The 13,447-nt window shown below is 38.5% G+C and overlaps 1 protein-coding gene across 1 annotated transcript; it reads left to right on the top strand.

The window, feature by feature from the left end:
• Positions 1-5,578: 5,578 nt before the first annotated feature.
• LOC143561132 (tobamovirus multiplication protein 2A-like) lies at positions 5,579-9,320 on the top strand. The gene is made up of 6 exons (XM_077049265.1): positions 5,579-5,884; positions 7,198-7,297; positions 7,405-7,485; positions 7,558-7,662; positions 7,750-7,959; positions 8,989-9,320. The coding sequence occupies exons 1-6, from the start codon at positions 5,646-5,648 to the stop codon at positions 9,094-9,096; spliced, it is 843 nt and encodes a 280-aa protein (XP_076905380.1). The 5' UTR covers positions 5,579-5,645; the 3' UTR covers positions 9,097-9,320.
• Positions 9,321-13,447: the final 4,127 nt, after the last annotated feature.

Genomic DNA, 13,447 nt, shown 5'->3' with positions numbered 1-13,447 from the left:
CAAGGCTGAAGCCGTTGCTGAACCTCTGCGCGCCGAAAATGAGGAGCTTAAAGCCAAACTAGAGAGGCTTCAGCAGGCTCATGATGCTTTGGCTATGGAAGACGCCAAGAAGCTTCAAGAGATCTTGGATCAGAGGGGTATGCTTGACCATACTGAGCGTAAGCTGAAGGGCGTTGAAGAGGCTGCTGCTAAGGAAGTGTTGCTTGCCAACCTTAACAAGAATGAAGCCGAACGCGCCCGTGACCTAGCTCAGGCTGCCCTCCAAGAAGCTCTGATTAACAAGGAATGGCTTCTACGAGAAGCGTTGTCGCAGGTATGCGTAGCTTCATAATATCTTTACGCTTTTCTTTGTGCTTAGAAAAGGTTTTGATACTTGTATTTTTTCTTGTAGTTTGTGCATCGAGTCTTCACGAATACATCTTATGACGATGCCATGAGCGCAGCCCTCAACGCTTCTCATGAGGATGCGGAAAAGGCTGGCTTCCTGCTTGGTCTAGGGTTTGTTGAGAAGGGCATCCCGCCTTCCAACTTCCCTCTATATGATGTGGATACTGAAGCTGCTTATGACCAAGCAGTGAACCAGTATGCTGCCTTCCCGCATCCGGTGGTGGAGAAGGTGAACGAGATTGCTGCTGCTGATGATGGGCTAACCATTCTCAAGACTTTCCTTGAACCGCCACAGCCAACTGATGGTGCGGGTACAAGTGGGTTTGGAGGGAGTGGTCCTGAAGTTTGAACCTTGAGATCCCTTCCCACCGTTAGGATAGATTTATATTTCTGTAGGCGGGTAGATACCCGGCCATTCTTGTAATGTTTGAATTTTTTATGAAATATAAATGTTTGTGCGGGTAGGACCGCCAATTTCACTGGATGACTTGCTTTATAAACGTTATATGACTTGCTCATGCATATTATAGGTTAATTTGGCACTTGTTTTGCCGCATAAACAATATATGATTCGCTTGTGCATACTTTAGTTTAACTTAGCAATTTTCCAAGTGTTTTGAATAAGTTAACCGTTCGACGCGCGGTTGTCAATAGGTTAGTGTTCAGTTTCCTCTATCATGATTGTGCGGGTAGGACCGTCACTTTCATTTAGTGGGATGACCAGTCTTCACCTATAACTGACCTGCGTGAAGGTTTGCCGTTTTTTGTGTTTATGCGGGTTTAGCCGCCGTCCACACGCAACGACGTCTCCACTTATTTATGCGGTGAATACCGGCATATCAGTGTTTTGAATAAGTTAACAGTTCGACGCGCGGTTGTCAATAGGTTAGTGCAGTTTCCTCTATCATGATTGTGCGGGTAGGACCGTCACTTTCATTTAGTGGGATGACCGAACTCCACCTATAACTGACCTGCGTGAAGGTTGTCCTTATCTGTTAGAAATTTTTATCGTTTTTTGTGCTTATGCGGGTTTTGCCGCCGTCCACACGCAACGACTTCCCCACTTATTTATGCGGTGAAAACCGGCATCAGTGTTGAATAAGTTAAACCTTTCGACGCGCGGCTGTTAATAGGTTAAAGTTCAGTTTCCTCTATCATGATTGTGCGGATAGGACCGGCACTTTCATTTAGTGGGATGACCAAACTTTACCTATAACTGACCTGCGTGAAGTTTGTCATCTGTTTGAAATTTTTGCCGTTTTTTGTGTTTATGCGGGTTTTGCCGCCGTCCACACGCAACGACTTTCTTCCCCACTTATTTATGCGGTGAATACCGGCATATTAGTGTGGAAAGTTTATAAATGTAAGATCATCAGCGTCAATGTGATAAGGAGAATCATTTACATTAAAAGTGGCTCTGGGCCTTTACAAGTTTGGAATTGATCTACATGCAGCCTGTGTAATTGAGCTCCCTTCCATGTTCTTGGGATGGGAGTGTCATCGAGCCTTTCGAGCCGATATGCACTTGGTTCGGAATCTCGTTGTTTACGCAGTATGTAGTCTCCAACATTGAAGCTGCAGTTTCATTCGTGTTTTTCCCAACTGGGGTTCAACACGCATTAGCCTGCTCAGCGTTCATTATGCCACGAGGTGCGTGAGCGTCCCATCTCTGACAAATGCTTCGACGATGTCCTTCAAGTCTAAGCATTCCTCGGTGGTGTGGCCTCTTGTCCTGTGGAAGTCACAGAATTTGCTTTGATCAGCGTTTGGACGCTGTCGGATAATTGGAGCCTCTGGCCATGGGAGCCTTTCAGTGGCGAATATGTCGGTGACGCTTCTGGTGAGTGGCGTCCATCTGGAGTTCCGGTTCGACGACTGCATGTTGTCCTTTCCGCCTAACCGAGGGTGCGAGCCGGATGAGGTGTCAAAGTTTACCCTTGACTGCCAAATACCTAGCTTCCTCTTTTTGTTTAGTCGGGCGGTAAGGACGTTGTTTTCTCTTGTTTTCTGGGTGTAGAGGTTTGTGCTTTGGGGAAGATCTCTACCCAGTTGCTTTTCCGTTTCCGCGAAGCGTTTAGCTGCTGTCATGATGGCATCCCATGTGGATGGCATGCCGTCTTTACCTGTTAAGGTGCGGATGAGCTCTGGATCTTTCGCGCCCTGGATAAAAGCAGCGCGAACAAGATCTTCGCTAATAGCGCCCAGACTCAGCTTCTTTGAGTTGAAGCGAGTGATGAAGTCTAGCAAAGATTCATCTTCCTCTCGGATGCAGTTGAGGATCGTCCATTGTTCTTCAGTGTACTTTCTTTGTTGACTGAAGTGTTGGCTGAACTTCTGTTGGAAGTCTGCCCAATCGTAGATGTGGTGGACCGGTAGACGGTCAAACTACGCTCTAGCCGCTCCAACCAGCGTCATCTGGAACATATAATACCACGTGGGTTCCGTCCAGTTGCTGACGGTTGCCCCCGCTATGAATCTGTTCAAATGATCGTCTGGGTCAGATATACCATCATAAGTGCCGATGTTGGACATCTGTTTGGCACTTCTCGGGGCGATTGCTTCCGCAATGTCCCTCGCAAACTTGGATGTTCCCGCATTTGCAGCAGTTGGTCTAAAGGTTTTGGAGAAGTCGCGTGGGTTTCCCCCCGCGTTCCTTGGTTTGAAGGTGTCTCCGAAATTCCTTCTCGGTTGGAAGTCCGTTTCCTTACGCTTCCCTTTTGCCCTATGGCGAGGGTTTGCGTCGGTGTCGGATTCCTCCCGATCATCGTCCGAGTACTCGCACTCACTGCTCATGTTGAGCTGTTGAGTGCTTCCGAATTCATCAGCCTGTTGGAGTGAACGCAAGCGTTCATCCAACTCAGCTTGGAATTCCTTCTGACGTGCTTCGGCCCAAGCTTTAACTTGATCGAGTGTTTGGCGGGGGAGCCTCGTCTGTTGTCTCTCCAACTGGGCATTGGTGAATCCCAGTGAAGGATTGTTTACTGCACTTGCCCCGGCTCGGATAACCGGGGTAGTGTTCGTAAAATTTACTGCACTTGCCCCGGCTTGGGTAACCGGGGTAGTGTTCGTAAAATTTACTGCACTTGCCCCGGCTTGGGTAACCGGGGTAGTGTTCGTAAATATTGTGTACTCACCGGTGTTCCCCCCAGTAGCTGGGGTTGTGGTTACCGGGGTTTCTTGGTCACTCGTTGGCCTTGGCAACGGAGTAACCTTAACCATCTTTCCAGAAGTTTGAAAAAACTGAAAAAGATTCAAGTTCTAGCTTTTATGAACGGATGGCGCCAATGAAGAAACACTAATCGACCCCGGGCAGATTACGGATAATCTGGGGGTTAAATAGATGTTTCCCACGAGGGTTAGTTCCGGCAAAGATGGTTGTTCTTCTGATGACCTGCAAAACAGACACCGTGAGCTCGTCACTGAGAGGGGGGGTACCTCCTTGTGACCACCCTCCGGCGTGAGAATCAGACTAGATTGCTCTTGAATATAAGTGTATATTAAGAGAAATAGCTAGAGAGAAGATGATGATACCGTTCCAAGGTGTTGGAGTATTTATAGCCGAAGGTAGGTTTCCAAGCAGGTACAGCCGGCTGAATAGTATTCCTGTTCTACCGACTGTGGGCTACGCACGTGCCATGCTGATGGTTGGTGGGTAGGCAGCGGCTGATAGTGACCAGGCCGGCTGTGTACTATTCCTTTTCCACCAACTGCAGGCTATGGACGTGCCCCGACAGGGGTTGGTGAGTAGGCAGCGGCTGATAGTGACTTTAAGTACTAGAGCGTGCTGCCCGTCGTACTGTTGTCAGTGAGCTGTCGCAGCTTCGGTCAGTTCTTTTGTCCATACCTTGGCAGGTACAGTACAAAAGATCCTCTAGTATTGTACGGACTGGCTCATTTGGGCGGGAGAATTCCCGGCTTTGGGCGGGAGTATTCCCGGCTTGCTCATTCCCTCTTCAGGTGACATTACTGAATTATTTGAGTTAGTGCCTTGTGCGTGTAGCCTTGCTGCGCGGGTAGCCTTCCCTGATGGCTAGTATCCGTAGCTGCGGGAACAGGCGGAGTACGTCACCATTGGGAGGCTTTTCCTGCGGGAACAGCTTGCGTACTGCGCGTAAGGACGTCGCGTCTCTGAGCATGGTTGGTCCTGCGGATCCAGTTGGTCTTTGCGCAGACGTTCCTCGAGTCTTGCGAGTTCAACTGCGCAGACGTCTCTTCGAGGTGAGTCTTGCGGGTCCAACTGCGCAGACGTCCCTGTTTAAGGTGAGTCTTGCGGGTCCAACCGCGCAGACGTCCCTGTTCAAGGTGAGTCTTGCGGGTCCAACTGGGCTCTGCTGGGACCTACCTCTACAGTAATTAAAGTATTTGTAGAGTAATTTATTGTTCAGTTTACTTTCCGTCGACTGTTTGGCATGAAGTTCTTTTATGTTCGTTCGTTTGTTCGTTTAATAAATGAATGGACATGAACAATGAATTTCGTTCGATTAACTAGAATGTGCTCGTGAACGTTCGATAATGTGTTTGTTTATGCTCGTTAATATTTGTTTATGTTTGTTCGTTTAATAAATGAACAAATATGAACAAGGAGTTTCGTTCGATTAACTAAATGAACGAACACAACGGAGGCCATCATCATTCAGTTTTGTTCGTGAGCGTTCGTTAATGTTTGTTTATTAAAGGTTTTTAATACTTTTTAATGACTTTTCTAATCTTATCATATGAATTTCAGCAAGTTTATTAACTATAAGACAAAGATACATATGAGTATTATGTGATTAATTTATATTAAAGTTAACATATGAATATGAATGTTAAATAAAACACCGGTAACCGGACCAAACCGTTGACCCTGACCATTCTCGGTTAGCCAAATCAAATTAAACATTGTTTGTGTTTGTTCGTTTTTGTTCGTGAACTTTTCACGAACAAGTTCATTTCCTTAATCAGCGAACAGGAACAACCGAACAAGAAGTTTCGTTCGGTTAGCTCTTCGTGAATCGTTCGTTTGTCCAATAAAAGCTTTACGGACGAACATGAACAAGGCCTTGTTCGGTTCGGTTCATTTACGGTCCTAATTTGCACATAAATGAATTGTTTCACTAAAATCATCTCCAGTTTTCAATATCTTTTATGTTTGTTCTTACCTTCTCTTCTTTTTATGTTACTATATTCAATGCTTTTTTTGGCTGTTGTAATGTAGGTTTGAAGTAACTGATCATAACAATTTTGGTTTGAGCGGATTCAAGATAAATAAGACAAGTATGGCTTGTAAGGGGTTTTTGGAGTGTTTGTTGAAGCTCCTGAACTTCTTGTTGACACTTACTGGTCTAGCAATGGTGGCATATGGGGTCTACATGTTTCTTATGTACCAAAATGCAAGGGATCGAAATTTTGAACCTCCACATGGACCACATGAAGAACTGATCAAGCTTGGGCGCCCTATGTTAATGGCTGTCTCACTGTCACGCATCAGCATTTTTGATAACTTGCCTACTGCTTGGTATGCCGTATGCTGTTATATGTTGTTTTGTTACTGCTTGGTGTGCTGTATGGTGTTATATGTTGTTTTAAGAATCATTTATGCATATCTTTTTCCTTTAATATTCCATCTAGGCATACAATCGTGTTTAGATAGTTTCAGCTACATGTTTGGATGGTTTAAAAACATTACAAGTGAGTGCTATAAGGTCATAGGATATAATGTTCTTTAGGAAATTGGTGGATAAACTTACTGCTAAAAGCTTTCTCTATGACTTACGAGGTTAAGTAAATGGTAGAGATGGTTAATCATGCAGAAGATAAATTTGGTTAAAGTGTTAAACTCCTTCAAAAATTGAAAGTCCAATTTGAAATAGCAGACTATTAGCTTACAGGTTAGCAGGCCAAAAAAGCAAAAAAAGAATGATAAGGGGAATTAGGGGTGTTTTGATCGTTTTTTCTTTATCTATCTTTTCAAGTCAATCAATCGGTATGCTAAAAGTTTACTAATTCAAATTGTATATCATACTTAAAAGGGAGTTAAACCAAAGCTATCAATTGGATGATAAATCATCTATCTCATGTACATATTAATCCAATATATTGAATGGGCAATAAACAAAAAGTCACATGATTTGCGTTTAGACTTATGACCATCTCTGAATGCTGTACTTTGGGCTCAAAGTAATCAAGTTATAAAACCTAGAACATCATTACTCTGGGCCAAATGAGAATTTGATTTGAGATAACAGTTAACTGTGTCTGCACAATAGTTTGACTATGTGGTAAACATGATTAGTCACGTTTAATCCCTGCCATATTTAATATACTTATTTTATCAAAAAGTTTTTTTTTTTCACTTTTAAGGTTGGGGCACATAGCCCAGAATTTTTAGCACATGTTCTTACGTTGCTATGTTTTTTTTGGCATTAATCATGCTGAGATCACAGAAAGCATATCACAAGTCATAAAAGTTGAGCACACAAAAACCTAGCTTGCCTTTTAGTTTATCCATAATAACTATTTACAAGATCACAACAGTCTCTAGTGCAAAATTGTTATCTAAAAAAAAAATAATTTGCTGACTTAAAAGAACAATAATGGTGATCTGTTGTGCATATTTTATGATATTAATTGATGTTAAACACCAACTGCTCCTATAAATAACATTAAAGATGATTCGCTTTTAAAGCATTTGATTAAAAATATCGATGTTTATATGGAAAACAAGACAAAAAACCTTGTTGGCAGACGCTAAAAAGAGTTTCAGAGAATTGGAATTTAGACAGATAACGAAAATTATAGTAACTGATTAATATTGCTTGTTATGTGCAGGTTCATGTATCTATTTGTTGGAATTGGTGCACTTATCTTTATCATATCTATTTTCGGTTGCATTGGAGCATCAACCCGCAGTGGATGTTGCCTAAATTGTGTATCCTTCCACTTTATGGTCCCATTAATCATAGTATAAGTATCTTTAATAATAACAAAGTGATCCATTTTATATCTTACATCGTTGTTTTCCTTAAGGCAATGCAGTATTCTGTTCTTATATTCTTGTTAATCCTGGTGGAATTGGGATGTGCTGCTTTCATCTTCTTTGACAAAAGCTGGAGAGATGTGAGTTTGCTTTGCATTTCAATATTACGTATTCATATATAATTAAATGTCTAAACATAATTATGTCATCAGGAGATCCCGGTTGATGAAACTGGAAAATTCGATATGATTTACCGATTTCTGGAGGAGAACTGGGAAATATGCAGATGGGTGGCTCTTGGTGCTGTTATATTGGAGGTACATCAATAATATCTTTACCTAGTAACCTTATTTCATAATACTGAAAAATAATATTTCTAATATTGGTTTCATATGGATTTGCAGGGTATTGTATTCTTGTTAGCTCTAATGGTACGGGCTGAAAATGCTCAACCAGACTATGATAGTGATGACGAGTACATAGCAGGCCCCAGGCAGCAACGACAGCCATTGATCAGTCGTCAACCAGTTCCCGCTACAGGTTTTCCTGTTACTGCAGCCCTTGATAACCGTCCAAGCAGAAATGATGCATGGAGTACACGAATGAGGGAAAAGGTGTGTATATGACTATATTCTACTATGCAATTATACTAATAATCTAAACCTCTACATTAAAATAGCTCAATAGGTTATATGCAGTATAAGTACACTCTACATAAAATAACTGAACAGATTATATGCTTTATAAGTACACTTAATACGACTTGATTTTTTGGAACGGCTGAGCGTTTGGATTTGACTCGTTTGAGCTAAAACATAACCCAAATTGATTCGGTTCGGTTTTTGTTTTTTCGGTTACACCATTTGGGCTTGAAAATTTTGCGCCAAAAGAGAAGTGTCCCAAAATTATGAATTTAAAACCGTAATTTTGGACCTAAACTTTTTAGTTAATTAATGATTAATTGAATATTACACATGGACTACATTATTTATAAACTTTTTTATTAATTACTGAAAATCGCCTTTTTCAGTTCGGTTCCAATCTGTTCGGTCCGATTTTTTTGGTTGATAGTGAAACTGAACCGAAAAATCGTTTATTTTAATACAAAAAACTAAACCGTCGGTTTTTTGTTGGGTTCGGTTATTCCGTTTAGGTTTCAGTTACGTCACAATTATATTAGTTTCATGGACACCCTGACTGATATATCATGTATTTGACCTTTACACTTAAGACTAATTTTGTCATAAGTCTAATAGTTCAGGGGCATTTTGGTCTTTTGGTTATTATGGGTTTGATAATTATTTAAATAATTGAGTTAATAAAAAGTTTATATGGGTTTTATTTATGAGTTTATGTTTATCTTATGGCTTTACATAATCATGGGTTAGTTTAATTTATCTATATGTTTGGATTAGAGTCCAATTAGGATTGTGTTACTTCATCAAGATTGTTTAGCTATAAATATGGTCATCATCGAACGAGTTCGTTCATGTCATGTGTTTTGTGTTCGATCAAGGGCCTGGTTTTCCAACAAGCTCTAGTCTAATAAACATTTAATCTAATCATAAATAAATGTGTATGCGCTTCCAAATTGACCTATTTATGAACCAGCCCTTGATTTTTTTCATTTCTATGTGAAACAGTATGGGCTTGATACGACTGAGTTTACATACAACCCGAATGAGCCAAACAGGTATCCGCAAGCCAACGTGCAACCAACTGAGGAGAAAGGTGGTTGCTCGATCATGTAACACCGATTTGGAGATATAAACCGATTTTTTGTTTGATTGATGTCTGGTCTGTGTGTATGTTTCATCAACATAACATGTTCTTGTCGAGTGTCAGCTTCAGGAGCTTCAAACTCTTTTAACTCCTGTATTTATCCTAACATTGATATTGTCTTCTTATTAGCAAAGGGGATGAAGTAATTATTTTGTTGGTTGTTACTGTTATTGTTACTGTCATTTTAGTTGATATGTAAGAGAGCACTGCAAAACTCTAGATTATAAAATTTTTTAAATAATATGTTTGATCATGAACAGTAATATTATAAGATTGCATTTTATCCATATCTGATAAAATGGGTCGTTTTGTGTGTGTCAAAATCTCAAGTACAGATTGGGTTTGGTTAATCCAATATAGTTTATAGTTTATATTTATTAATAATAATGGGCTCAAAACGATTACAAATGTTAGCTATATATTCTTTTTATAAAAGGTGATCTTTGAGTTTTATGGGGATGAGATTTTTTCACCTGAATACATGTCCTCGCCATCATGATTTTAGGAATTCGGTATACAATATTTATGGGTATGGATACAGGTATTTCGGTATTTGGTACCCGTTTGGAATATGTGAAGGTACTTTGTATGTTTTGCCATTATGTTAATTGATTACGAATGGATATATTATTTTGTTTACACTGGAATTATGGTTTATTGGTTTTATTTTTAGTTTTGCCATTACGGTTTTGGTATTATGATATATTAAATCCCGATTCAAATTATTTGTTACTCGTATTGGTACCGGTACCAAAATTATCGGAGATTTGAAATAAATAAAATGCAAAGCGAATATCAAAGCGATTACCGTATCAAAACACCCGTACCATACCAGTAAATTCGGTACGATACTTGGTATTTAGTTTTATTGATATTCGGTACATGTTTTGAGTTCTTGCATTGGTACGAATATGATATCAATCTCATCCATAAGTTAGAACACATGTTTATTATATTAATAATCCTTTGTATCTAACTCATATTCATATACTGTTATACCTGAACAAGGATATCTAGAACAGATAAAAGCGTACAAAAATGTGAAATAAAATAATTCAAAACCTATGTAGAATAGAATTTCTTTCCCACCATATAGATTAACATGACAATAACTACCTTATAAAACAAAAATTCCTGCCATGTGACTTTTGGTTCAATGTATCAATGTTGTCTGTCTATTTGATCAATCTTAAGAATCTTGTTTAGTCAAAACTTTATTTTTGTCTTTAGCATTATTACTAACACCTTTAATTTAAATCTATTGTGTGTTTTGAGTAGGGTATGAGACAAACTACATGTAATAATAATAATACTGTAGAATAAGAATAGAATATTATAAAAATAGATTATATTATTACAAAGGTGAATCATAGGGTAAATCCACATATAACAACATGACTAAGGTTAAAACTTTGCTTTATTATACATGCAACGAAACATAGACCAACTTCTCTAGAAATAACAAACTTACAAAATACAAAAATAAAATAAAATAAAATAAAATAAAATTAGATCCTCTTGGGACATGTCATGTCCCCGAGTAGATACTCTCTCAGTCTCTCTCTCAACATCTACCTACAAGATGGGCTCTAAACATGTGGATATAAACCCAGCCCATCTAATGTCATTCAAACACATAAATCTCCTATTAGTGTTTTCATCTATTTTGACAAGAAACACCAAGGTTTCCGAATTCCGATTATTTATGTTAGATGCACTCATGCACTTACAATTGTTATCCTATAAGATATTGTTCCAACCTAATGAGATTAATGATTAATCATAAGCTTATCCTGAAAATAACAACATAATTAAAATCAAGTCTTCAATCTTTTTAATCACTTTTAGACAACAAACCTTACAATTGTTTCAATAAAAATGTTCATATTTTTATGTAATATGGCAAAAGAATACTCAACCTCTATTAAACTCAAAATTATGCCTGTTATTTTGCATAGGAACCACAACACCCCCAAGCGCTAAACCCTTTTGCCCCCTACTCGCCATTCCCTTAACGCCTTAGAGGGCTCAAAAAGGTGGGTCCACCCCATTTCAGTCAATCTTATTTTATTTTTTTTAATATCTGGTTAAACCACAACACCCTTGTTAAATGGTTGGTTAGTTAAAAGCTCACTGCCTACATGTACATGACAGTTACATGACGTTTTAACTAAACAAACCAGAACACTCGGCCTTATACAACATGTTCAACCTTGCTATTCTCCACATTATTCACGGGTGTTCTATCTTTCGTCTTATTATTGTTTTCTAGATAGACACTGACCCTTATATGCGACCACCCAACACCCAAAGGCCCACATGCTTCATTCAACTATTTCCTCTCGATAAACCATGCAGACATGCAATTTTGGCGTTTATGTATGAATTAAATATTAAATATTAAGGATTGAAAATATATGCGACAATTGATCATCAGGTGACGTTTGAAAATCATTGAAAATATACTTTCACACACAGTGCCATGTTATCTTAAAACTTTTTAAACAAAATATTAATTGGGTCTAGGTGCGGTTTTGGGTTAAAACCGAACCGAAAACCAATGTTTCGGTTTTTTGTTTTTTCAAAATCATTCGGTTTTGGTTTTTTTTGGTTTCAAATTGGGTTAGGATTCGGTTTTTTCGTTTTGCTTATCAAGCTAGTAGTTTTCAGGCCGAAGAAATTTGACCCATGATATTTTGAAATTGCGCCTAATATTTAAAAAAATAATAACTAGTACAATATTGTACATTTTGGCCAAAAATATTAAGAGCTAATAAAAAATATATTTAAAATGATTTAATATCATCCAATCGACAAAATATAATTGATTAACGTTAAACATAAAACATATATACAAGTTTATAAAACATACACGATTCAATGAAAAAGTAATACCACAAATCAGCTTTTTCAGTTCGGTTCGGTTTTTTACAAAACATAAAACCGAACCAAAACCGATAACTTCGGTTTTTACTAAAAGTCAAAACCAAACCGTCAATTTCTAATTCGGTTTGGTTTTTTTAGTTCGGTTTTTTGGGTTCTTTCCGGTTTTTTTCGTTTTCGTGTACACCCCTACAAAATAATACTTTTATGTTCTAACAAACTGTAAATAAAACATAAAAAAGCATGCATGATAGCAATGATTAAAATACAATAACTATTAGAAAACACACTTAAAAGATACGAGCAAAGATTATTGTGTGTTTCGCGTTGTCCTATTTGCCTTTCTTTCACACGTTTTCTTTTATCATAGCTAATTAACTTCTTCCAAGGCTGATGTAACGTTGTCAAAACCAATCCCTGTTGTATCTACGTTTAGGTGTATCCGAAATTAATATTTCCCATCCTATCACTGAACTAATAATACAACTGGTAAATCAATTACCCGAGACTTTAAACTATGAAACCTAATCTAACCAAACCAATGTACCCGAATCATAAAAATGGGCCAATCTGTTTGATCGGACGTTATCAGTTATTTCCAACAAACCTATATGTATTTTCATTAACGATAAAACCTGTCACGGTATGGACTAACATACACTTATGATCTATTAATAAGATCTCAAGAATTTTGTATGCAAATTTAATTTACACTTGTTTTAAATAAAATTAATTAAAAAAATCTAATTAATATGCATGTGTAAAACACTATGTAGTGGGGTAATGAATAATGAAACCAATAGGTTAAATAGGGCAGCTAATAAATTGAAAATGAAACCACACCACTAGTCTAAGTGGGCTGAATTTTGAAGAGTCACGAGCCAAAACTAGCCGTTAATATTTGGAGGGTGAGACCCATGGGTTTGCTTTGGTTCAGAGACAATGAGCCGAAAGCATTGGACCCAACAAGAGACAACATAACACAAGGATAAGCTTATCTCTTACACTTTTTATTTCCCAATTAAATCCTCTTTTTTCCTATCCCATTTAACAAATTAATCAATCGACACAATTAGGTGCTGTTTGTTTTTGCAGACATAAACTGTCTGCAAGCTGATTTCATCTGTTTTCATGTCTGCAACTGAATATGTGGTCTGAAGATCTGCAAGCTGAAAATATAAGACTGTTTGTTTTTATAAGCTGATACTGTCTGCATAACTGTCAAACTTATCTCACAAGATAGAAGTCATTTATTCAAGTTACATAGAAAATATAATAATAAAATTGTGGCGGCGGACGGTGGGTAGTGGCGATGGATGGTGGTGGTGGACAGTGGGTGGTGGTAATGGACGGTTTTGGTGGGTGGTGGACGGTGGTAGTTGACGGTGATGGCGTCCGACAGTGGGTGGTGGTGGTGATGAACGGTTGTGGTGGGTG

This window comes from Bidens hawaiensis, unplaced genomic scaffold (assembly GCF_021521415.1).
Source record: "Bidens hawaiensis isolate Kalapana, Puna unplaced genomic scaffold, B.hawaiensis_p1.1 tig00020557_1, whole genome shotgun sequence".
Lineage (NCBI taxonomy): Eukaryota > Viridiplantae > Streptophyta > Magnoliopsida > Asterales > Asteraceae > Bidens > Bidens hawaiensis.
The sequence above is the reverse complement of the archived record's forward strand: the minus strand, read 5'-3'. Positions and strand labels throughout refer to the sequence as shown.

Bases quoted from the DNA above. Each gene is read 5' to 3' on its own strand.
- LOC143561132 (XM_077049265.1), top strand. From the start codon at position 5,646: ATGGCTTGTAAGGGGTTTTTGGAGTGTTTGTTGAAGCTCCTGAACTTC. The intron at 7,298-7,404 runs GTATCCTTCCAC...AAGGCAATGCAG, and splicing joins GTGGATGTTGCCTAAATTGT to TATTCTGTTCTTATATTCTT. The intron at 7,960-8,988 runs GTGTGTATATGA...TATGTGAAACAG, and splicing joins GTACACGAATGAGGGAAAAG to TATGGGCTTGATACGACTGA.